At 38.0% G+C, this 27,096-nt stretch overlaps 1 protein-coding gene across 1 annotated transcript in view; it reads right to left on the reverse strand.

Moving 5' to 3' along the window:
* KAT6A (lysine acetyltransferase 6A) overlaps positions 1-27,096 on the reverse strand; it is a 108,740-nt gene that overhangs the window by 31,039 nt on the left and 50,605 nt on the right. The window contains exons 3-8 of the mRNA XM_068531984.1: positions 21,948-22,056; positions 18,134-18,249; positions 17,460-17,541; positions 14,590-14,725; positions 12,941-13,257; positions 10,367-10,485 (exon numbers count right to left, since the gene is read on the reverse strand). Of these exons, the coding sequence (XP_068388085.1) occupies positions 10,367-10,485; positions 12,941-13,257; positions 14,590-14,725; positions 17,460-17,541; positions 18,134-18,249; positions 21,948-22,056 (879 nt within the window). The remainder of the gene's footprint in view (positions 1-10,366; positions 10,486-12,940; positions 13,258-14,589; positions 14,726-17,459; positions 17,542-18,133; positions 18,250-21,947; positions 22,057-27,096) is intronic.

Here is a 27,096-nt window from a genome sequence, read left to right on the forward strand (position 1 = left end):
AACAGCTGCATCTACACCACTCATTAACCTAGTCCTTGCCAAATTCAAATTGTCAAATCTGAATTACAAGGTTATCTTTACTAAGTCATTTTATTTTTAAATTTCAGTCAAAATTTCATTAAACATGCAGCTTTCAAAGTAGCAGATATCTAATATAATCAAGGGCACAACATTTTTTTAAACTTTTAACTCAGGTTCTGCCACTCTGTGCCCTCCTTCTCATTTGAATACGCCAAAATCTTTACAACATAACATATATTCTGGGCCAGAATGGACTCTTTAATCTAAGAAAGTAAGGGGGGCACTAAATGCACTGGTAAACCTTGGGCTAAATCAAAAGGTAACTTTAAATATGCCTATTCCAGAAAATAAAACTGTTATTACCAGCAATTTATGAGAAAAGACTGTATTCTTCTGCAAAAACTCCACTTCTGTCAAATGACTAATATATATTTTCCAATATAGAGACCACTCTTGTACACAGAGACCCCCCAAGTCTAGATCTGGTACAGAAGGAAAATTACAACTGATGTAGATACAGCCCTGATCCCTCCCTCTGCCAGAACTTCCTTTTCCATTCCCTGTGGGAAATGACATTTTGGGGTGGGAGTGGAGGGTAGGACTGTACCCTTAGTATCAGCATGAGAATGTGAACTGTGGGGAGAGGACATGTCTTTCTGGTATTTGAACATTTTCCCATAAAAACTATGATAAAAGATAATTCTGTTCCTTAGGGATTAAAAGTTACCTGATGAAAGAGATACATACGAGTGAGTTCACATGCTGCCAAGTGGAGAGAGCACGACCTTAAGGAGTAAAGAGACTCAGCATGTGTGCGGCACCTACTGTGCAGTCTCTGCGCCTCGCACTGTCATCTCATTTATTCCCCACAATCCATTCCTCAAAGTAGGAAGCAACATGCCTGCTTTATAGATGGGGGGAGGGGAGAGAAGCAAGGATCAGAGAATTTAAGAGGTAAAGAACTCCAGGACAGGAATATCAGGAGTGAAGCACAAAGACAGAAAAGGACCAACCGGGTACCAGGTGAGATAGAAAGTATGGGCAGTCCTCAACTAATTAATTTCTGAATTCCAAAAGTTCGTGTGTTAAGTTTCTTTGGACTGGAACTTAGTTTTCCGAAGAAATGAAGCTACTACGTGTCCACAGTCTCTTATCCAAAACCCTTGGAACAGAATGTACTTCGGAATACTGAATTCTTCTCATGTTAGAGAAGTACTACAGTACCTATACGTATCTTAAATCGACAGCCTCAGTAGGATTTGGGACAATGCCCCATAATCAGATACATTAATATTTCTTTAGCAAAGCATATGAATAGTCACATTAAATGGGATAAGTAAAGAATATATACATAGTCTAAACTCAGTTCAGATCATGTTTTGCCAACAACTGAATTAGGGTAACTAAGATCTTACTATAAAATGAGTGATCATTTTTTTTTCATTCTCTAAAGAAGATATACATACAGATGGCCAATATGTACATGAAAAGATGTTCAACATCACTAATCATCAGGGAAATGCAAAGGTAAACCACAATGAGATACCACTTCACACCCATTAGGATTGCTACTATAAAAAACAAAACAAAACACCAGAAAATAACAAGTGTTGGCGAGCATCTGGAGAAACTGGAACCCTTGAGCATTGCTGGTGGGAACGTAAAATGGTACAGCCACTGCGGAAAAAAACAGTATGGCAGTTCCTCAAAAAATTAAACACAGAATTATCATATGAACCAGCAACTGCACTTCTGGAAATACAGCCAAAAGAACTGAAAGCCAGGACTCAAACAATTATTTGTACACCATGTTCACAGCAGCATTATTCATAAGTTGAAAGGCGGAAGCAACACAAGTGTCCATTGACGGATAAAGGGATAAAAAAGATGTGGTACAAACACACAATGGAATACTATTTAGCCTTTAAAAGGGAAGAAAATTCTGACACATATTACAACATGGATGAACCTTGAAGACATTATGCTAAGTAAAATAAGGCCAACACAAAAGGACAAATATTTTACAATTGCACTCATGTGAGGTCTGCCTAGAGTAGTTAAATTCGTAGACAGAAAGTAGAATGGTGGTTGCCAGGGGCTGGGGGAGGGAGAAATGGGGACTTAGACTTTCCTCTTCTCCTCATCCAGCTTAGATTCCAAGGTCTTCTACTACCTCATCTTTACATACATCCTTAACTTCCTTGCTTTTCTCCTGATTCACCGAAACCCCAACTCTGGTTAAATTCAATATTCTAACACAATCCAAGTTATTACCCTCCTATCTGAACACTATTAGAGAAAAACACAGAACCATGCTCACTAGTCTCAATTTGTAATTCATACCCACTAACCTCAATGGGCCCTTGATGCTTCCCTACTCCATTCACTCTCCTGTTCTTCTAGATTATTTCATTACTTTCTCCTGTCTCTCCTCAAGCCTCCAATACCTTGTACCCCATCTTCACATTCAAGCAATGCCTTTGCTTTCTAAGAAGCAATCAAAAGAGAGCTTCCGCAGCTTTCCACGGCACATCTGTATGTCTACCCTTGTGGCCATACACCCTGCCCTTCCTTAAGGCTATGGCTGAATGGTCTAGGCTCCTACCTAAGGCCAATGCCCCGAATGACATGAATGACACACTAAGCGCTTTGCAAATATCAATTCATTTAATCCTTTCAAGAAACCTACTAAGTAACTTGGTTGACCAAGGTCACTCAGCAGAGACAGGATTTGAACTTGTGCAGGCTGTCTCTAATACCTAGGCTCTTAACCACTATCTTAATAAATACTCAATAAAATTTTGCTAAATCATCAAATGAATGAACTCAAAATACATCTAAACAGCCTTTAATATGTGACTCATAATGGGTAAATGCCTTAAGACACTAAAACAGCCCTCTGCTCCCATCCCTAATTTCAGCAGTACCAAGGAGTCCACTCCAGCAACAAAAAAGCAGTCATGGAGATACCTTAAAACCCCAGCACGCTAAAACTAACATCCTCTTACTAGCTTTCAAAGCCCTCTAAAATCCAGCCCTATACCAGTAATTCAATATATTTTTTACCATTACCCAACAATGTTCCATGCAGTTTTACCTCTCAGACTAAACTACAGGCAGTCCTTGCTTTGCATGCTACCATGTTAACTGAAATTTATGCATATCAAAACTGAGAGCCAATTTCAGTCGCTACAGAGTGCATGAAGCACGAACACAATTCTGATATGCATGTGTCCCCATCAGCACAGCGCCATGCAAAGCAAGGACTGCCTGTGTTATAACACCTTCACAGGCAGCTATTGTGTTTCTACATCATCGCCACAGTATGACCTGCACATAGTAGGCCCTCAAATATTTGTTGACCTGATGGACCAATAATCACAATGTCTCTTGTATTAATACAATATATACACTGTATTCCTCAAAGCTGAAGTTAATGTTGTTTACTCTACCTGGTAAGCCCTCATTCTCTTCATTTACCTAAATCCTGCTTCTTCTGTGACCATCTCAGATCATACCAACTCTTACTAATCCTAGTATATACTGTGAACATATGGAACAGTCCATATCATTTAATACAGCAACAAATTACATCAACTGGTACTCTGTGCCACTGTTTGCTGTTTATCTTACCTTTTCCTACTTGCATTCAGTATAGGCTTTATGATTTTGATGCCTCTGTAACATCTTTCACAGGGTAATGCAGGATGTTACTGTGATCAGGGGCACAAAAATGGAAGTCACACAGGCTCCAGCTCTAATCCACCTCTACCATTACTAGTTACATAACTTCAGGAAAGTCACTCAACTAAAAGTCTCGGTTTCCTTGTGTAAAATGGAGTGGGTTTCAAGAAGCATGCCCTTCGGGCACTCAAAGAAATCCGGAAATTTGCCATGAAGGAGATGGGAACTCCAGATGTGCGCGTTGACACCAGGCTCAACAAAGCTGCTGGGCCAAAGGAATAAGGAATGTCCCATACCGTATCTGTGTGCAGTTGTCCAGAAAACGTAACGAAGATGAAGATTCGCCAAACAATCTCTATACATCGGTTACCTATGTACCTGTCACCACTTTCAAAAATCTCAGACAATTAATGTGGATGAGAACTAACTGCTTAAAGTTATAGAACCGCCTTTGCACCTTGACTTTCCTATTCTAGTTGTAGCTAACAGGCTCATATATCTTAGAGCAGTTCCCAATTACAAGATCATCTGGAAAGTGTTTCCTAAATACTGTGCCTGGGCCGCTTCTCCCCAGTCCCTGGAGTTTCTGAATACCTGAACAGAGCCTAGGCGGGTTAAGATGGTTTTGAAGTACATCCTGGCCTGAGAATGACTGTTTAGGTAGTTGCGACATTGGGCATATAATGTTAATGCTTTTACACGCATGTTTTGTTAATTCTAAGATAAACATTTTTCTAGGAAAAAAAAATTAATTACTTAATTAAATTAAATAGGGATAACAATCCTTACCTCATAGGGTGAAGAGAGTTGTTGAACCTAGTTTATTCCATTTCTAATTAACTGTTCAATTCTTTATGCAAAGAAGAAAATTATTTTAGTAGCCCACACAGATTTCAAAAATGCTGTTAACTTTCTAGAGCCACAAAAAAAAAAAACAATCAAATCCTTCAAAATTAGAAAGCACTAAAATTACTATCGAAATATAATGTGCTATTTGGTGATATTTTATATAAAAATCATTCTATATATTTCGAGGAGGCTGTTATGCTCTTCAGTGTAATGAGTTGAATACAAATGCTTCTTTCTGGTGATGCATCTTTTAAGAAAAACCATTTCTTCCAAGCTCACAAGATCACTGTTGAAATATAATTCCAAACAAAAGCCTATACTACTAATTTCTTATGCTTCTGTTTTTCTTTTTAGAGGTGGCTTTTTTTCATGAAGTGTTCACTGACTAGCTAATAATGATGGAACATAGTACCAGGCAAACTATATCCTTCTCCTGAAATTAAAAAACAAAAAACAAAAAAAAACAAAAACAAAACAAAACCAATTAATAGGTGACTCTTTTTTGGGGGGGGGGGCACTTGCTAAACATTTCAATAATGCTCAACTTAATTAGATAATGTATCACACAAAATTTAATTGTTCAAGATCATCACTATGAGCCATCACTATTGGATTTGCTTTTGTGAGTACGTTTCCTACTAAACGGTAAAAGCTCTATGAAAATAAAAACAATGTCTCATTCATAGCGCCTGCACCTAGCATAGTTTCTAGAACAAAGTAGGTACTTAATAAATGATGGGTTTTTGGTTGGATGGATTCCTATATTAACTCCTTTATAATTTATCTCTTATGAAGACTGCATAAGACCCTGTAATAAAATCTTCCTGCAAAATTTGTGGAACAAAGGTTGAAGCAGTTTCTACTAAAGAATATCTAGGCTCTCAAAAATGACTTTGTATGTTATGTTTATGAATGCTTTTATTATTTAAAAGCATCTAATCTAATCAATAGTGACTCTCCCCACTGGCTTCAACCCACTTTCTCTGTTTCATTAGGTCAGAGAGCCTGGGAGCTGTCCTTGACAACCTCCCGCTCCTTTACACTGCACATTGAATCTACCACCAAGTTCTGCTGACTCCGTCTCTGAAATGCACTCTAAATCCATCCACTTTTCTCCCGTTTCCACTGCCACCTCTCTAGTCTAAGTCACCATCTTCTTCCATCTGGATCACTGAAAAAGCCTCTAAATTGGTTTCCCGGCTTTGACTCTTGCCTAATTCCAATCCATTCCTCATAGAGTGGCCAAAAAAAAAAAAAAAAAAAAAAAAAAATTAATGCAAATCTGATCTTTCTATTTCCTTGCTAAAATCATTCAATGATTAAAGAAGATGTGGTAGATATATACAATGGAATACTACTCAGCCATAAAAAAGAATGAAATAATGCCATTTGTAGCAACATGGATGGACCTAGAGATTATCATACTAAGTGAAGTAAGTCAAAGAAAGACGAATATCATATGACATCACTTATATGTAGAATCTAAAAAAAATGATACAAATGAAACTTATTTAAAAAACAGAAATAGACTCACAAACATAGAAAACGAACTAATGGTTACCAAAGGGGAAAGGGACAGGGAGGGATAAATTAGGAGTTTGGGATAACAGATACACACTACTATATACAAAAGAGATAAACAACAAGGACCTACTGTATAGGACAGGAAACTATATTCAATAGCTTATAATAAACCATAATGGAAAAGAATATTCTAAAAAAATCATTCAATGGTTTCCCACTACAATTACAATAAAAACCCCAATCCTAACTTATGTCCTCAGCTTATCTCTTCAGCTTCATCTTTTGTGACTTTTATTCACTGTACTCTAGTTATACTGGCCTTCTTTCAGTTTCTCAAATTTACCAAGCTTCTTTATGCCTCAAGACGTTTACACAGGCAGCCCCTATGTCTGGAACATTCTTCTTAGTAGTTCTGTGCCTTGCTGACTTTCCACTCAACCTTTAGGTCCCTGTGTAAATTATCACCACCCTGAAAGAGGAATCCCAGACACCTGGACCAGGAAGTGTCTACTATAACTTCTCATTGCATTCTTATTTTCTTCCTATTACTTATCAGTTTGTAATAACAGATTTATTTGTATGATTGTTTACTATCTGTCTCACTCATGAGGCAAAGTTTCATGAAGGCAGAAGCTATGACTTTTTGTTCAGCCTATAGCTCTAGTTCCATGCCGGGCACATGAATTCCAAATGAATGAACCTCATGCAGAAATACCACCATCATCAGAATTTCAGTGCACTGCCAATGAAAATAAGCACAGATTAGAATTCAAATATCTAGTTATTTCTTTGGTGCCAGATACATACATGGACAATCACAAGTTTAATAAAATGCTGGAAGAAACACACAATTAGCCAGATTATTGTCAATACAAATTTATATTGTCTCCACTGGGTCTCAGCAAGGCTCAGCACCCCTTTTAACTCTCCCTAGTAATCTTTCTCTTCACACTCCTATTATTCCAACTCCTGGCCCATTCCTCCCAGCAGAAAATTTCATTTAAACATCCATTCATTAAACAAATATTTACTGAGCCTTTACTATATTCCAGGTACTTGGTATAAAGAGCAGTGACCAAAAAGAAAGTGCCTGTTCTCAAGGCACTTACATTCTAGAAATAAATATTTACATTCAGGAAGTGATAAGAACTATATAGGACAAGCAAGGAGGTAGGGGGACACAGAGTGATACCGTGGGGATAAATGTATGCTATTTCAGTTTGGGATTTAGGAAGGGCCTCTCTCATGGGTGACAGGAGCAGAGACCTAAACAGAGTGAGCCAACTAGACGTCTGGGCCAGAGGAAGGGCAATCCAGACGGGGAGCAGTAAGTGCAAAGGCTCCAAGGCAGAAGGGTGCCTGGTGTGTCTGAGGAAGAGAAGGAGGCCTGTGGCTGAAGCAGAGCAAAGAAGGACAAGAGTGGGAGGACAACGTGGAAGAGGGGGGCAGGCACAAGGTCACGGTGGGCCTTTTTAAACATTCTAAGCAAGACTGAAAGACACTGGAGGGCTTCTGAGCAGAGGAGTGGTATGTTTCAAAACATTTACTCCGGGTCCTGTATAAAGAATATAGACTAAAGATTGGGGTGAGGAACAGGAGTGGAAGCAAGCAGATGAGTCTGGAGACATTACAACAGCCCAAGCAAGAGGTGATGGCAGCTTAGGCTAAGACAGAGGTGGAAGGGAAAAGTAGTAGTCATATTCTGGATATATTGTGAAGGTAGAACCAACAGGATTTGCTGATGAACTGAATATGTACAGAGCATGAGACAGAAAAAAAATCAAGGATGACACCTCTTTGGGCCTGAGCAAGTAAAAGAACAGAACTACCACTGACTCCTATTCTCCAATAAAAGGAACCAGGGATTCTTAGAGAAATGGCTGAATCTACAGCTAGAACAACAAGAGCCTAGGATATACTGCTGTGGCCAAAAGTAAATATGAATATGGACTATACAAATATTGAATCATTTTGTTGTACACCTGAAATTAATACAATGTTATATGTCAATTATGCCTCAATTTTAAAAATCACCAAATGAATAGAATAAATTGGAGAAAGTAACACACACAAAAAAACCAAAGTTAAGGGTGAGGTAGAGATTAAAATCACAATACATGTTCTCAATCTGTGGGGGGCAGGAAATGACAGAGACACGTCAGAATGATGCAGGGGCCGGCTTGAAGTTCCCCCTGCCCAAATCTGGAACAATCTGAGCATCAAAATAAATATCAATAGCAACAAATGGTAAGATAACTCATAAAATAAGAATCTACAAGTCACAGATAGACAGACATATGGATAGAGGGAGGGATGGATGGATGGATGGATAGACAGACTGGCAGGAAGAAGGAAAGGCTCTTCCTTACAGCAGTACGCCAATTAATAAACATAAAATAAATGATGCAATTAGAAAATCATCTAATTCCATCTAAAGCAACCAGCAAAGTCTAGCAGGTAAAATTTGATAAGAAACAGGATATTTACATAAAGTGTATTCCCACAAGATACATATCAATAATTACAGAGGGCAAATGATTTCACAGAGAAGAAACAAGGCACGATACCATTGTAACCAAGTGATCAAGTTAACATCACTTGTAACAGGACGAACACCTACTACGTGCCTCCTGGTATGACACGCTGACGAGGACACGTCACCTCTGTAGACATTCTACAAAATAAATGACCTGCACATGTCAAAAATGTCGAGGGCGTGAAAGATAAAGACTGAGAAAGTGTTCCAGGTTAAAGGAGACTAAGGAGACACAGCAAGTAAACGAAATACATGATCCTAGACTGGACAGTGGACCAGGACAAGGCTTTTTTTTCCTTTTGCTATAAAGAACATTAGTGGTACAGCTGGTGAAATTTGATTAAAATCTCCAGATTAGGTAACATGCTTCACTGGTGTTAAATTCCTGATGCGATGACTGTACTGTGGTCACGTATAAGAACGTCCTTGTTTTTAGGAAATACACACAAATTAGCAGGAATAAAAAGCATTAGCATATGTCTGCAACTTATTCAGGAAAAAAAAATGGTCCTTAAAAAGTGAAGAACTCCTTTGAATTCCCACTGAACATCACGTAACTTTCTACTACAGTACCTATAACACTTTTTTTTTTTTTTTTACTTATTGTCCGGAAAAGAATATGCCTTCAGAGGTTAAGCAACTTGTCTGAAGTAGACGTTAGTAAATGAAAGACCAAGGTTTGACCTCAGATCTACCTGACTCAAAGCCAATACCTGGTTAAATCATAAGACGGTGAAATGCCGAGTAAATGTTTGCTGAATATTTATACTGTTGTCTTTATTTTTCAAAAATACTCTACATAACAATCTATTCACTAATGGGTCTCTTAATCCAAAGAGTTTCACCTACGCAACAGGAATCCCCAGCATCAGCCTTATAAATTCTTAATTTCAAGAAAAGAGACAGAACTCAACTTGGCTTACACACTGAGTTGGTGGCAAAGAAGGAAAAGACAAAAGATAAACACAATCCAAAAGAGCCTTTATGATTTACCCCTGCACTCTTCCAATCTGTTCTCCTGCCATTATCTACACCCTATGTTCTTCACATTTTCCCCCATTTTCAAATCTTCGCACTTCTGTTCCTTCTAATTATATGGGACCCCATTCCTTGTCATCCTGATAAACTCCTATACATTCTTAAGACCACCTCAAGTAGTATTTCCCCTCAATGAATCCTTCTCTGACCTCCCCAGACAGAAGTACATACTTGCCTCCCATACTCCCCAAATTCCATGTATTCTATAATTAAACTTTCACATTAAGGAAATTATCTATTTACAAGTCTCTCCTGGCTAGAGAATGAATCCTGTCATTTTATTTACCTTGGCATCTCTAGCATCTGGCACATAAGTAGGTTCTGTGTCTGTACATTTATTATCTTGCTACGTGTTAACAAAGGATTAAGGCAGAAGCATTTAATAAATATTTCCTGAATTAATGAGTATGTGTTTTATCACCTGAGAGAGGCTTGGTTTTTGTTTGTTGGTAAAATCCTAAACTCTTCTTCATACATAAGACAGAAAATATTGATAAATAAACCAAGCTCATTTGATACTGGTAGTCAAAGCAATGTGTTTACCTGCAAAACCAAAGCAGTTATCATGGGTTTGAAAAGAACACCTTAACCAGCAAACTATGCACACGCACAAACCACATCTATTCGCAGATCAGATGGATAAATAAATTGCTATTACTGCTTTACCCACAAAATAATTAATCCTCTGTTTCCCATCTGAATATTCAACTTTACCTGCAGTGCTTGTTCTTGGATATCACGAAATAATTCCATATCTTTCTCAGTCATGATTTCCTGGCTCCCAAAAAGCCGTTCCTCACTTTCTTGTTTGCCGTCCCAGCCATCCTGATTGTCTGCACATTAAGAAAGGGCTCACGTTATTAATGCTACCTTCAGTTTAGCACATGAACTAGAACAAATTTCAAAAGTCTTAATATTATTTATATAAAAGAGAAGAGGATAACATTAAATTGACTCCCAGAAAGATACTAGTCAATAAACAATATGTACATATTATATCTGCCTTATAATGAAAACCCTGAATTGACTTAAAGCTGCTTAAAAATATTAACTAAATAACTAACTTTAAACTTCATTAAAAGAGATACTTCAGTATATACATACATACATATAAAAGTAGAACAGGAAAAAGGTCTAAGAAGTATGAAGTCTATTTTGAAATAACATGAATATAAAACTCTTAATATGAGTTTAACATGTCAACATGCAAATATTGCTTCTTCATTCTTTGGTAGTATGGAAGAAGTTTATGTTATAGCAAGACATAATTTCCATCACTTCAGAGCAAAACAAGGAAATTTTGCTCCTTTTAAAATTCTCAATGATTCTGCAATCTTCATAAGGCCAATACATTCTCATCTCAACAAAAAGATGTATTTCAAATAGCTACTTTAACTGATGCCAAGTACTACCAACTCCCCTCACATTCTGGGTACCCTTTTAAAGCACAAACTCCAAAGCCTGAGTATCACAGATGGTAATCCTCTGGCTAAGTATGACAAATTATTATAAGCATACACTAAATGATGCACCTTCCTCAAATGGGTAAATAAATGAGTGAAAGGAGCATTGGGGGATTAAGTAGATCACCATCCTTTGCATTTGAAGATGACACTGATTTGGTCTCACTTCCTCTCTGTATGAGTATGGCTGAAAAAAACCCATTAGTGACAGACAGTTCTCTTTTAAAAATCAATTGCCCATACAGTTACTCATTTAGTGTAAGAGGAAGGACAAGGACTCACTCTTGACAATATTCCTAAACTGAAAAATACATATATAATCTGAAGATATTCTGTGCCTTTAATGCCCCCTAGTGCATGACACAGACGGATGCAGGCACAGATCTAGCACAGTATTCCGCAGCATTGTATCAGATGGTGCAGATTGCTTCTTAAACTCTACAATTCATAAAGAAAATGACAGAGCCAATTAAAGCAAAAGCTCATACCAATGCCTAAAGCTCAATATTGGTTCTCCATATACTTTATACATCTGCTCTAATAATTTCTAACACTTTCCAGTAGATTCTTCTAATAATCTACCGCCAGTGAAATGGTTAATTCAAAAATGCCTTTTATCACGATCTGCTTTAAGAGATTCCTTCCTAAATCCAACCTAAATGGCTTGCATATTTTCTTAGATAAATGTACTCAGAGTGGAGCTTATCTACAGTCTACATGGCTGATAAAGACATGAAAAGTACTTAAATGCTTAAACTGTAGTTAGTTGATTGCCACTCAGGTGAAAAGCCAATCAATACAGCATAAAAGGGGGGACCTGACAAGGATGAGGACTTTTCTCTCCTGCAGTGGACCAATCAATCATTGATATAAGCAGGAATGATGAAGCGGTGAATACAATCACCAATGGGACACTGTGGGGAAGGAAATAAAAGTTAAGGAAGTCCTTGCAGCACATGAGACACTACAGACTCAGCCCTGTGATCCAAGAGCCCATTCTTGTTCTTCTGCTTTCCTCAGAGCCCTTTCTAGCTTTCTTCACACGGTTAGGCTCTTGCAACTCAACAGCGATGAGACCAGCTCTAATTATCTGGACAGCTCATCAAAATGTTCTCCTCTGACTTGAATTATCTGCTATACTTTTAACTCTTCTCCACAGATGTTTTCTACTTTGAAAACTAGGGACCTGAGCCTGACACATAAGCAAATGGTCTGAAGCTGTGGTTCTCTTTCTCTTTCTTTTTATGTATAATCCATGAAAAATTACAACTGTATTTGCCAAGATCTGAAGTAGAAAAATCAATGACCTCATCATATTTGCATATAGTTTGGTCTTTCACTTATGCTCAGATCAACAGCATTTTATTGGGTTGGCCCAAAACTTCGTTCAGGCTTGGAAAAACCCAAATGAACTTCTGGGCCAACCCAATATTTACCTATACTCTGCAATATCCTTCCAGGAATAAAGTAAGTATCTTGATGTTCATCACATAATTTATTTTGTAATTTATGAAATATTACATAAAGTTATCCTTGAGTCAAGGTTATACACTAAATTTCTGTAGGCAGATTCTTTGTGGTTCTACCCAAAAAGCATCTTCTTTTCTCTAAAACTCCTACCTGTCCATTCTCCAACTTCACCTCTAGCCTCTAAGTTCCTGCCATAGTTATCACTTGAGCATCACCTACATACATATCTTCAGCACATTCTTATAGTCCAAGACCAATTTTTAATAATCAAATATAAATCTACTCCAGATAACTATTGTTATTCCAAATAACACACTTTGGAACACTTTTTGTTTCTAAGTGAACAAACTTTTACCTGTGGGCCAATCTGAAGTGCCTGATTTTCTGTTGCCCTTTTTCCTGACTCTATATTGCTCAGAGTAGTCCACCACTTCCCCTCGAGGTTTCCGCCCGTCAGGGGAAGGGGTAAAGAATTTGGTAAGGCCATCGATGAGCCCTTTGGTTTTCTTATTGAACTTCAAGGGGACGCTGCCATCTCTGCAGAAGTCCAAGCCATCTATTTGCTCTAGATATCCGTCTTCTGATGACGATGCTGACTGGCTGGAGAGAGTGATTTTACGTTTCCGACCCCTTCCGGGGCCTGTTCGAACTTTGCTGAAGGGACCTTTTGACCTAAAGAATCAAACAGGGAAAAGGGAAACTATTAAAAAGAAATCTTTATATGGTTTCTATTTAATATATAACACACAGTAAATAACCTACAACTATATTTTAAAAATCTATATCGTTAAGAATATTCCATAAACTGTAAATATTATATGACTAAAAAGTAATGTTATTAGAAACATCTATTTCTGGGAAGCCTATTCATTTTATAGTGAAAAGAATCCTAGGCCAGGAGTCAGAGGGCATATCTGAGTCATAATTCTGCCACTTACTAGCTGCATATCTTGGACAAATCACATTCTCTTTAAACAACAGTGTCTTCATCTATACAATGAAAGTTGTACCAGAGAAAAACTAAGACCTTTCCAGGTACGAAGTCCAAGGATCTCTGCACCAACTCAGAGTTATACTCTTACCTCTAAACATAAGGATGGGTTACTCTCTGCAAGTCAGGAATCAAAAGATCTTTTTACAGGAAAGTTAAAGCTTGATTTAAGATTTAAAATATGAACTACAATACTGGTTCTATGTATTTCAAGCTGCTAATGCCCACTCATTTCAGCTATACCACCTTCGTCTTAAGTGTACAAAGGGTGGGTAAATTTTGTGAGAGGTTGACAGGCCTAAAGATAGTTTACATATCATCAAAGGTGAATTACTGTAGAGATACTCCAAAGAAAAGAGAAAATTAGCTACTTAATCTTGCCCCACCTCCTCCAGACCTAGCCCAGTTTTCTAGTCCACAAGAGATAATTATATCCCTGATTTCTGTTAACAGATGAAAATTCACATTATTTTACTTCAGGACACAGAAATGGAACTTAGCTATGACCGCAACAGGAGAAGCTATCCAGCAATCTGTACATATAACAGAAATAAACTACTGAGATTACATCAAGAGAAGAATCTGTGAAATGCTTCAATAATGTAATTTTTTCTTCCTTGTTTTTTAGGTAAAAGAAGCAATCTAAGGTAACGGTTTAGAGCCAGACCTTGGGGCCAGCCTATTGGGGTTTTAATCTCAGTTGAACACTTACTATAAACTATGCAAGTTAATCGTTCTAGACTGTAGTTTCCTCCTTTGAAAAAGGAGAGTACCAACAGTACCTACTTCACTGGGCTGGTGGGAGAATTAAATGATTTAACACAAGTCAAGCACTTAGAACAGTGAGTGCCTTGGCACTTTATTAAGGGCTCAGTAAGAGTTAGCCATTATTATTACATAAAAGTGGCAGCTATGACAACTGCGTGTCTTTTCGCAGAGCAAACAAGTGAACCCTGTGCTACAGAGAAGACCCTACGCTCTTCTCCCCTCACCTTGCCACAAGTACAACTTACACCGTGTTTTGTTTCTTTAACCTGTTTTTTGGACGTCCTATTGGATTAGCATAGCGCCGTTTTATCTGTGCCGCCTTTTTCTGTAGAAGTTTTCGTCCTTTTTTCCTAGGTCGACATATCTGACATATCCACATGCCTATAAAGAAAGAATATTCCACATAAAAGCACAATGGACATAAATACACTGAAAGAGTTCAGATACTCTAAGCCAGGAGTTCTTAACCTGTTTCAGGTCAAGGACTCTCATTTGAAAATCTGATAAAAGCCCCCCAGAAAAATAAACATGAAAACATACACACACAAAATTCTACAAACAACTGGAAGAGACTCACAAATATCCTGAAGGCCACACATGGCTGAAGTCCACTGATCCTCACTTTATACCCAGAACCCACATACGGGCTTCTAATTACTGTTCTGCAAGAAAAGAAGCCAGGTTCCCATAGAGGAATGGCTGAGTCCAGGACTGGAGCTGGGAAAATACAAGATAACCTGGAACAGCTTGTGGTGCCAGGAAATAAAGAAGTGCTCAACAGATGATGAAGGCACGTGAAAAGGACCCAGAACCCAACTTGAAGGAACTCCCAACAGCCAGATCTGGGTCAATCCAGAAAAAAAGGAATAATCACAGCAATGGACTATAAGCCATAGAATAAAATAAATATCCATGAGTCCATAATGATTTGAATAGCTGGATAAATAAATAAGTGGGAGAAAGGGATCACTCTTTTTTTTTTTTTTGGTGTGTTTTTTTTGTTGTTTTTACATGTCCATTTATTAAACAAGAACTCCTTCATGACAATTTAATACAGTATTTATTAACGATCAGTGTTGAGAAAATTATTTCCCCCTACATACAAAAATACAGATTTGAACACTATGAAAACAATCAGGACAAGTACCGTGAAAAATTGGTTCTTCAAAAGAAATAAAGGGGGAAAACTGAGGACAGCACAAGGCTTTGTCTGCTGTCAGGGACAAACCAACAAGAGCAAAGGCTTTGGGGTCCCCAAACCACTCCAAATGGATAGAGTCAAACCTGGGAGCCCGTGGGAGCCAGGGGGTGCCCACCCCAGGGCAACCATATCGGCTTCAGAAGCCAGGATGGGAGCTCTGACAGCAAAAACCAAAGTTTGCCAAACAGGCATCACCTCAGATCATCTCACAGCTGGGGATCACTCTTTCTTATAGCAGAATTACAGTTAGTAAATGTAGAAGAAATGATGGAAATAGAAAAATCATCACTATGTAGACAAACACCACAGTAAAAAGTGGTGCATGCACGAATCAATGACTGATGCTAAAGGAGATACAAAGCAGAAAAAGAGTAACTTTAAGGTGTCTGTCAAGTTTCTCCACTATAATCAAGTGGTCCAAGTTAACACCACTATTAATAAGACCAGTATAATATACCCCTGTTATGATACACTAAGAGGGCATAACATCACTTCTCTAGTATTCTTGTCAAACTGCATAGCCTCAGTCTAATCACGATAAAGCAAGAGACAAACCCAGAACGAAGGACTTTCTACAAAATACTTGGCCAGTATTCTTCAGAAGTGTCAAGGTCAGGAAAGACAAAATCTGAGGAACTGACTGGAAGAGAGTAAGGAAATATGACAACTAAATGTAATGTGACATCCTGGATTGGATTCTCAGGACCAGAAATTCAAATAAGGTCTGTAGATTAATCACATCAGATCAATGTTAGTTTCCTGGTTTCAATAACTGTAAGATGTTAACTTTAGGGGAAGCTGAGTAAAGGGTACAATGAGAACTCTCTGTACTATTTGTACTACGTTTCTGTAAATCTGAAATTATTTCAAAATAAAATATTGCCTGCTTTAAGCTTCCAAAAACTTCCTTTGTAGGCATTAAATACACAGGAATGAAGTCCTAAGAAAATCTTTACTATCTTGAAGGATTCTCAGAAGGCCTTTTGTCCACATTTCAAGTAAATGGAAGAGGTAGGAAATGGGGGATACTTATTCTTCCAATACATATAAATGTAGGCTCTTCAAAAGGTGACAATCAATAGTGGCACAGAGGAACTCAAGTAAAATCCTAAAGTGGAATAACTTGGCTATAACTAAGGTTGAGTCCCTTTCCATCAACAGGAAAAATTTCTTCAAACAGACACATCAAGTATCCCTCCCATAAGCATTTTACTTAAGAAACCTATAAATCACAAAATCCGAGTTGAAAATGGAATTTATGGTAAGACAAAGCAGAGAAGACTAATGATTTTTTTTTTTTTTTTAAGAAACTTATAAGCATATGATAAGATGAAAATCCAACCAACAGGCAACTGTATCCCAACTAAATACCTTTCAAGGAACAGGAGTCAAAAGAATAGAATAACATTATTAAGCTGTATTCTTCTGATTTGGGCACCTGTTTGTTTGCAAAATGTTATAAAATTTTTAAGGTTTTCGATAAATCAGAGGCCCTGATAGCTTTAGGCCCCTCAAAAGTGATGAGCTGTGATATAATCAACATGACCTAATACAACTTCACTTCTTCCTTTCAAGAAACAGATATTTCAAACTATTACATAAGGCAAGTATTTTGCCCTCTAGCTATAGAGAGTTGGCAAAAAATTATAAATGAACACCTTCACCCTCCATGGATACTTAAATAATGAAAACAGAGGAAACTAATAATAAATCCACACCACATTAAGAATGTTAGGATGCCTAAACAGAAAGACTATCCCCACCTTTAGGGTGACTGCTCGCTCTCTTTCTACTTACACAACACCAAATAGAAAGATGCAAATTATTCTCTCATCTTAACAAAGCAGATTAAAAAGCGCTTTCACTAACCTGCCCCTTTATATTGCCAGACTGATTTCAGAAAGTATTTCTTACCTTTTGGCATCCGGGTGAGTGGCGGATCACAACACTCCATGTGAAAACCTCGGTCACAGGAATCACAAAAGAGCATGTTATCCTAAAGGAGAGAAAGAACAGTTTGGTTCAACCTTGTGAAACATGTCAGGATCACGACTTCATGAAACCTAGGAAGCTCCTTTCCATAAAGAAGATGAGTTACCATAATAATAAAAGTTCCCTTAATTTTTATTAGTTGAGTAAACGGACAGCCTGAGTTAGCAAAAAGTTTTGCTTCATCCATCTTTAATAAAAACTAAAGTTTCATTACTTTTAAGTTTATCCAGTAGCCAGATACAAGCTAACTTTAGTCTGTTTTAATAAAAGAAGAGAAACGGATGACTGTAATTAATATAACTGACCATCCCTAAATGAATACCTCCATATTACTCAAACAAATTTCACGAGTATTTCTTTAACGTAGCTAGTCTCTCTGCAAACATACAATTAAGGTGCTTCAGAAACTACCTAGAAATCATCCAAGTGTCAATGAGCAAGTATTCTAAACTAATGATGTGTAACTTGAAGGAGCTACTGTTCTAAATTCTGCTGGACCAAGTGACTGAAAATAACCAACCATACTTAGAGGAAAATGCCAGTTGTACATTCTACTTCTAAATGAAATATTCACGTTGGAAGACGAAGATACTCACTGCATTTTTGCCTTGATCGCGACAGGAGCTGCACGTTTTACACTCGATGCACTGCCACCGTAAGGCCTTCACTCTAACCGTTAGCTCGGGGGAAAACTTTAAACAGGATGGATGACCTAATAAAGGGGAAAGTTCGCAAACGAAACAATCAAGAATCATTTTGTAACTGTATTAAAGGAATGAGGTAGAAAAAGGCAATTTTCTTAAATCAAAACATCAAGGAAAACAAGAAGCCCCTGGAAGCTTGCCACACACGCCTCATCAGGACTGGGCACTCAATTCAGGTTTATGTGTGCTAAATACATCACCCTCCCCCATTTGATTATAAAAAACTTGACAAACTCCAAACTTTTATTAAGCCTGCATTAATTAAAGCACTATGTGTGTACACATGCTCCCATGCATACGAATACAAAACATGCCTGGGCCATTTCTGGAAGAATAACACAAAAACTGTTTACAACTGTAACATCCTAGGATATAGAGCTATAAATATTTTGCAGGAAAAGGATTTTACATTTTACTTTATACCCTTCTGTGCTCTCATTTTTAAAACAATAACATGTGTTACTTTTATAACTAAAAAATATATTTTAAAAATCCCACCATTTAAAAGTGAGTTATGTGCTCATGATTTAAGGCACTCAAGCTAAAACTAAAACCTAAGCAATATTTCTAGTGTGATCAAAATTAATAGTAACAGAAAAAAATGTTTCCTCTCCCAAAAGTTAGTATCAGTTTGATTCTCAAAACCTTCGGGTAGCCAATTTGCTCTCAACTCTGAAAAGATTTATCCCTTTCCTCTAAAAATTCGTTATGTTTATTTTTCTTCAGTGAGAGAAAGGGTTGGTTAAATTATCTTCTCTCCTCTCTCTTCTATCCCTAAATAATTCTCTCTTTTAAGAGATGATAAGAAATTTATCATCAAAACATCACTAACATCCAAGGAAAATGGAAGAGGTGTAAAAGCCTCACCCATAATCTCATCATCCTAGAACAGCCACTTTCGTGTCCTACTCTTCCTTTGAAAAGTAACTAAAGCCCTTGCATGGTTTTAATTATAGAATATATACGGCTTTGTTTTGCTTTTCTCCATTATTTTATTCAAGCAAACTTTATATTTACATTCCTTAAACTGATTATATTCCACTGACTTGACACACTATAACCTACCTGACCATTTCCCTGTTGCAAATATTTAGACAATTACCCGTAACAGTTATTAGATCACTAAAGTGAATTATTTCATGATGATAGATTCTTTCCTTCTTTTAAGTTAATTCCTGAGAATAAATTCCTGAAAGAGGAGTTGGTGAGTGAGATGAAATAAACATTGTTATAGCTTGAGAGGTAGACTTGCACTGCCAAAACATGCTTCAAATCCTATGATATAATACCCAGTGCCACCAGCAAAGCACAAATATTTTACCGCAATTTTATCAGCTCCAGTTTGGGCTCTCTTATCTTTCGAGCTATATAAAAGCTATAAAATAACACTTCGCTGCTGCTTTGGTGTGCGCTCCTATTATTATTTGGGTAGAACGTTTTTCACACGCTCAACTCTTAACTTTCTCTCGTGTGAACTGCCTATTCATAGGCTCTGCCCCCAGACTTCACGTTTAGAAATGTAAGCACACGCTCTATACTTTAGAGCTTTTGGCCCCTTGCCATATTTAATGCAATTATTTTTCTCAAACAATTCTTGCTTTTTAAAATTTGGGGTATTTTAGTTCTCAATTTGAAAAGTACCAAATTTCGTATACTTGACCATGTCCATACTTTCTTCCTTGGTTATTCTGATAGCCAAGCTCCAAGCAGCCCTCCTGGTAACAACACCAGTTCACACCCTTGTGTAGTTCTCTCCCACACCAAACAGGATACTGCTGAAATGACAGCGTGACTTCTCAGGTAAGTATAAGAGATGCTGCCAATTCCACCTTGCTCTTTCTCTCAGATACCTGCTTGGGGGAATCAGCCGCCACCTGTGGACACTCATGCAGCCCTATGGGAAGGTCCACAGGGCAAAGAGCTGAGGCTTCCTGTCAACAGGCAGCATTAACTTGCCAGCCAGGTAAATGAGTCACCATGAAAGCCTTCAGATGACACAAGCACAGGACCTGCAATCTTAATTGCAACCTCATGAAAGATCCCAAATCAAAACCACCCTATCTGGGATAAGCCACTCCCTAATTCCTGACCCAAAGAAACAACATGAAATAAACAATGTTTGTTGTTGCTTTTAGCTGCTAAGTTCTGTAGTAATTTATTTCTATAGCAAGGGTAACTAATAGTTATTTATCTTACTAGTTCTTTAAAAGTCCCCTCTACAGTAAGATTTTCAAAGTACGCTCTTCCCTATCTTACAGAAACTCAGAGACCACTTCAAATATAATGCTTCTCAGAAGGCAGGGCTATAACACAACCCTCTCCCTGCTCCCATTTCATTCTTACCTCACCTAAACCAGATTCATTTTTACCTGTTTTATATATTTGAGTTCTCATAAGATTTCTTAAGGGTTCCATTACTAAAATAGTTCGGAAATCACTGTATTGTTGTATGACATGTCACTATATTTTTGTCTAACCTTTTAGGATTTTATGGTTTATATTTAACTGTGAAACCCACCCAGAATTCATTTTGGTTTGTGGTATTATGCTGAATATGGTCACCACTACTCGATCTCTTCCCACCTCCTTCTAATGCCTTCTATACATAAAAACCGAAAAGCTGAAGACTATACTTCCCAGACTCTCTTGCAGTTAGGCTCTAGATACGAATTAAATTCTACCAATGGGATGTGTTTGGGTGATTTCTGAAAGGTAGTAATGAAGCAAAGACCATCTTCTTCCTGATACTGTTTTCTAATGAAAAGTTATGAAAACGCCAGTTTCATAACTCTCCACCTTCATGGCTATCCAGAAGCAGTTGTGACCATGGCCGAATTCAGCATTTCAGCACCAGCTACAGAACTCAACGGTTCTGCAGTACTTCCCACTTCCACCTCTTCCAGATGGAGGCAGATGCAGTGGCTCCCTGGTGGGCCAGTTCTGCAACGTCCCAGGAATCAGTCCTTGAGGCCCAGTCCAGAGCTTGCCTCTTCAGCCCTTCCAACGATCTCACAAAAACCTGATTCTAGTATTAAATTCCTCTCCCCTTGAAGTATGTAGTGTGTTTTCTGCTTTCTGGACTAAATCCTATTTGTCACTGGTACAAAACACTGACTATTAAGCCAATGATTAAAGACACTGCAAAGCCGAGTAAGTTCTTAAAATGCAGAGCAAGACTATCTCTGGAATTGACAAATTAGGAGACTCTTTGCAAAACCTTTTTTAGAGCCCAGAGTTTCACACAGCTCACTAAATTGCAGTGTCAACACTCTATTTCCCAATGTGACATATGTAAGTTTCTATCAAGAAAAACAAATCTGTTATCATCCTGGTTCTATTCATGAAGCCTGAGGCATAAATCAAGAAAGATAAGTAGTGATTATTAAAGAAACCAGCAACAACTTCTAACTGATTGCTGTGATTCGAACAGATGTTTGACAGTGAAATATAAAGACCAACAGAAAAAAATAAGTCTATGGAAAGCTTTTTATAAAAACAACAATAACAGCTGAGGCCTGATTTAACTTAACTGAATAAAACATTGCAACTATACATTTAAATCCCTCCCTCATCTAGAAGCTCATCTCAGGTACCTAAAACCAGAATCAAATTAAAATGCTCCTTTCCTAAGGACCAAGGGTACAAACTCCAGTCAAACATCCTCTCGCCTGAGGGCACCTGTCACAAGGACACAAGGGCTACATACCACTGTTGCCGCAGTCTGCACAGGAGATTAGTTCCTCTGGCTTCTTTTCTCGGTTTTGGTCTTTTGTACCAAGACAGAAACTACAGATGGGGATTGGTTCAGCAACTGGCTGTAAAGAAAAACACAATTCACTCAGGTACTGGGGCTTTTTTTTAGTATAAATATAAAGACATTACAATTACAGTTGTAAATTCCTTCGAGAGTTACATATGACTTTGGGACAAATGTATCCCCCTCCTAAATTTCCAACAAAGTAGGTGAGTTTTTACCAAGCTGCTTTGGCTGGGCCTTTACAAACGGTCCCCGTAGTGACAAGTTTGGTCCAAAAAATCATATCCCAATCATGTTGGTCACTTAGAAACTAAATGATACAGTGTGGATTAGGCAAAGCAAATCCATTACCTAAGAATGAAAAATTCAACTGAATTAAGCACAAGAAATCATAGTATCAGCCCTTAAAAGGCATGTGATGTAGGAGAAAAATAAGATGTTTAATAAGCATAATGAAAGGTAACAGTAAGAGCTCTGTACAAATGGGAAGGATAAATTCCAACTGTGGTTTGGAAGAGAAGGGTTGAACGAGGAAGGTAACACATACTAAGTGCCAGTACTTAATACGTGTGTGTTATGGTATCTTGAGAAGCTTGTCCAAGGACAACAGATACTAATTGTTAAAAGCAGGTTTAAAGCTAGGTCTCTAGGTTCCTCCACAGCACTGGATGGAGAGAAAGGCAATACAGGTAGTATAAACAAGGTGAACTTCGGTTTGCAGTCTGCCAAGGCTAGTGCTTAAAGGATATGGCTTCCGTGATAAGTGGAGGGAGGAAGACTAGACCAGTTCTTTAAGACTGCCACTGAATGTCTTATAAAGAAGTTGGACTTTATCCTCAAGAAAAGACGAACAGGTTACTGAACCAAGAGATGATCAACTGTATTTGACAAAAATAATTCCAGTAGCAATAACAAAGACAAACTGGGGAAAACCTAAAGATAGGTAGAACATTTAAACAGGGATTGCAATAGTCTGGTGAAGACAAGGTAAGAACCTGAACCAAAGCTAAGGGAATGGAATAGGAAAACATAGCTATGGACTCAGAAACCAGCTAGTTGTGGAAGTGACAGAAAAGGAATTAAACATGACTAACTTAACTGCAAAGATGGTGATGTCATTAACTGCGAAAGGTGAGTCATTTTAAAGAAGAAAACCAGGAGGAAAGCAAAGGGATGATGAATCTGATTTCAGGTGTGTTTAGTTGGAGGTACTCTCAGTCACCTCTCAACTACTTATGCTAAGCATTGTGCAGGACAGTGATACAAACCCCTCAGGATGCTTTTAGTCTACAGGGGAGAACAGATGTTTGCAGGTACCATGATAGGGAAACAAAGGAAGAAGTGATCAAGTAGGGAAAAGTGGTATCAGGGAAAGGCTTCACAGAGGTATCTGACAGGCAGGCATACCTGAAGGGGATGTTCAAAGAAAATACAGAATCATACAGAATTGGATTTGGGAGTTGGGAGGTATGAGCTTAGTTTGGGACTTAATGAGCTTAAAATGCCTAAGAAACATCAAAGGGGCAATGCCCATGGATCTGGAGTTCAAGAGAAAAGGTGGTCTGGAAATAAAAATCTGGAAGTCATAGACAGTCAGCCCTCCATATCTGCAGGTTCCACATCCTTGAATTCAACCAACCGTGGATCTTAGTCAGTTGAATCTGGAACCCGGACCCTGCAGATACCTTGAGGGCTGACTGCACATACAAAATGGCAGTAAGGCCATCAGAGTTGATGGGTTCTCCCATGGAGAACAGGTGGAAAGAAGAAAGCCAAGGTCAGAACATCAATATTTAAGGGACTGGCAGAGGAAAAAGCCTGAAAAGGAAATAGACTAATCAGAGAGTTGGATGGTACATCAACGTAAAAATGTCCAACACAAGCAAACCAACAGTACTGCTCAGCCAAGAGATAAAATGAGAGATGAACAGCAGGAAGCTGTCTTGACAACTGTGCCTGTGGTAAAGACAACCACATCCTTTCTTTAAAAAGAAATATGAAAAGGAACCAGGGAATAAAGTCAGGAAAGACTTCATCCAGGAGTAGAAACTTGAAGTAACCTCTAAAGAAGGCAGAAGCAAGGTCAAGAGGCTTAAGCTTTATGCTGTAGCCTCTAAGTACCACGAGACGATTTTAACAGAGGAATGATATGAGTAAGATTTGAAGTTTAGAAAAGTCACTCTGTACGTGGTTGGAAATGGACGGGAAGGGATATGATCTATGATCCAGGCCCTGAGTAACAAGGGCCTGCATTAAGGCACTGATGAAAGGACTGGAGAAGAGACAAAAGAGGTATTTAAAGGTGTAACTGGCAGGAACTGCTGGCTAATTGATTTGGGGTAGGGAACACAGTAAGAAGGACGCAAGACTAGAAAGACACCATTAAAGAAGTGAAGAGGCAAGCCACAGAATGGAAGATATTAACTCACATTTAACCAACAAATGTTCATATCCAGTACTGTATATACAAAGAACTCTTACATGTCAATAAGGAAAAGACAGACAGAAGACTTCAACAGGCACTTTACAACAGAAAATACATATGTAATATACAAGTGGCCAATAAACATAAGAAAAGATGCTCAACCTCACTAGCCATCAAGGAAGCAGATTTTCAAGGAAGGCTAAAATTATGAAGACTGGCAATAGTAAGTATTGGTAAGAAAGTGGAACGAAAGAAACTCTCTTACACTGCTGATAGGAATATAAATTGACAAAACCACTCTGAAAACTACTAAAAATAAACACAGCATACCATATGATCCTGCACTTCCACTCCTGGCTATATACCCAAACGAAGTACATACACACAATATATAATAAAGCATACACAAAAATGAGCAGAGCAGCATTATTCATAACACCAAAATCTACTCAAATAAAAACTACCCAAATAACTATCAATGAATGGTTACACAAATAAATTATGCTATATCCACACAGTAGAACATTAAACAGTAATGAAAATAAACAAGTTACAGTCAACAACATATCACAAACAACAGCCAAAGAATAGACCCAGAAGAATACATATCATTTTATTTATATAAAGTTCAAAAATAGCTCTATATTATTATAAGTCAGGATAGTGATTACCTTTAGGGAGAAAGAAAGAGGTAATGAATTGGAGAGGGACTTCTGAGGTATAAATAATGTTACTTTTCTTGACCTGGATGATGGTTTCATGGATCTTAATTAGGAATTAAGGCATACACTTACAATCTGTGTACTTTTCTGAATATATATTTTAATTAGAAAGTTAAATTTAATTATGAACATCTATTGAGTAGGACTGTGGTACTCAATATACTCAATATACTCTGGAATATTCTGAAAGAAATACCGATGGTGATTTAGACAGTGAAGTTTGGAACTTAGAAAAGAGGCTAGAGATAGATTTAAAAGACATGAGCGTGCAAGTGATAACGGACAATGCCCAGTGAGAGGGTGGAGGTAAGTGGAGTGGGTGGAAGGGGTAGAGAGTAAAGGGAGGGGAGTGGAGAAGTGAGACAAAGTCGGGATAGAAGAGCAGCAACATTTAGAAGCATCAGAGGAAAAGCAGGCCAGAAAGGACCAAGACAAAACAGAACCAAGAGAAGTGATGACACAAGAATTTCAAGAAGCAGAGAGCAATCAAAAATCAATGTTGGGAAGATAAAGTAACTACTGGATTCTACAACTGAGAAATAGCTGGAGACCTCACTAAGACAGAGCCCTTCTCAGTGACAGGATAAGAACTGAAGTCACAGGAACCAACAAGCTGCCATGCAGGGACAGAGAGTAGACAGGAGACAGCTAAAAGGAAATGACAAAGGGTTTTGATATGTTCTAGTTATTTCAAATGAGAAAGACTAAACCTATTTAAATGTGGAAGAGAAGACACACATGGTCAAAGAGATTCAAGAAACAAGAAATAACAGGAACATATTATGTAGTAAGGATTAGAGCTACACTGTTCAATATGGCAGGCACTACAATATGTGGCTATTTAAATTTAAAATAAAACTAATTTAATCCCTCAGTCATACTAGCGACATTTAAATTGCCCAGGAGTCACATGTGGCTACTGACTACAGTTTTGGACAGCAAAAATATAGAACTATTTCATCATTACACAAAGTTCTACTGGAAAACACTGGCTTAGAAAAGAGAATGGATTTGTAAGCATAGGTAAAGGGACTGGCCTTCACAGACAGAATGGTGTAGATGCATACTGCTTGTAGGTGGGATGGTGGGAACAGGGAAAATTCGAGGATGCTCACTTCCAATAGCCTCATTATTTCTGGAAAATAGGAAACAAAATCACCTGCTACAAGTGGGACAGGGATTGGCTAGACAGACCATGAGAAAGTGATAACTGACAGAGAAAACTGAGAGGTGAGACTGGCTGGGTTTAAGAACAGAGGTAACAACAACAACAGAAAAACCTCCTATCAAAATGGAAATGGACACACATTCCTCAGGCAAGACAGAATCAGCAAAGTATGTATTAACATAGAATAAATTTGAAATACAGAAGAGAAAAGCTGATGGAATCCCTGCAAAGTGGCCTCTATATTTTCACTAAAATAGAAGGCTATGTTTTTGCTTAAAGAGAAGTAAGACAGGTATGGGTTTGGGCATTTACAGAGAGCAGAAAAGTCTGAAAATCTGCCTGGAAAGTGATAGGGAATCACTTTGTGATAGAAAATAAAACTGTCAATCAGCCCTAACCACAAAGCTAAGATAGGAGAGAATCAATTTGTAGTATTTCCAATCAAGACAGCTGTACAACTTTCCTTAACACCTCGGAAGCCTTGGACTCACAAAATCAGAGAACTGTAGATTGACAAGATAAGCTAAAGGGTGGGAATTCCCCAGGATGCAAATGCAAATATTTCTACAATAGTGGGCCACAAAGTTAAGGCTGGACATCACAAGCAGAACAGGGCTTGACAAACTGAAAGTCTGAGTTAAGGACCCATAGGAATCCTGATCAAATGGAAATAAAGGTCCAGTAGAAAGTAAAAGAAACAGAAAAGTAGAAAGACTAAAGATTGTGGTTAGCAGAGGAGTGTTAGAGTTTCTGATTTCCTACGTATGAAGTTCTTGCTAATAA

Source organism: Eschrichtius robustus, chromosome 21 (genome assembly GCF_028021215.1).
Source record: "Eschrichtius robustus isolate mEscRob2 chromosome 21, mEscRob2.pri, whole genome shotgun sequence".
In the NCBI taxonomy this organism is placed as follows: Eukaryota; Metazoa; Chordata; class Mammalia; order Artiodactyla; family Eschrichtiidae; genus Eschrichtius; species Eschrichtius robustus.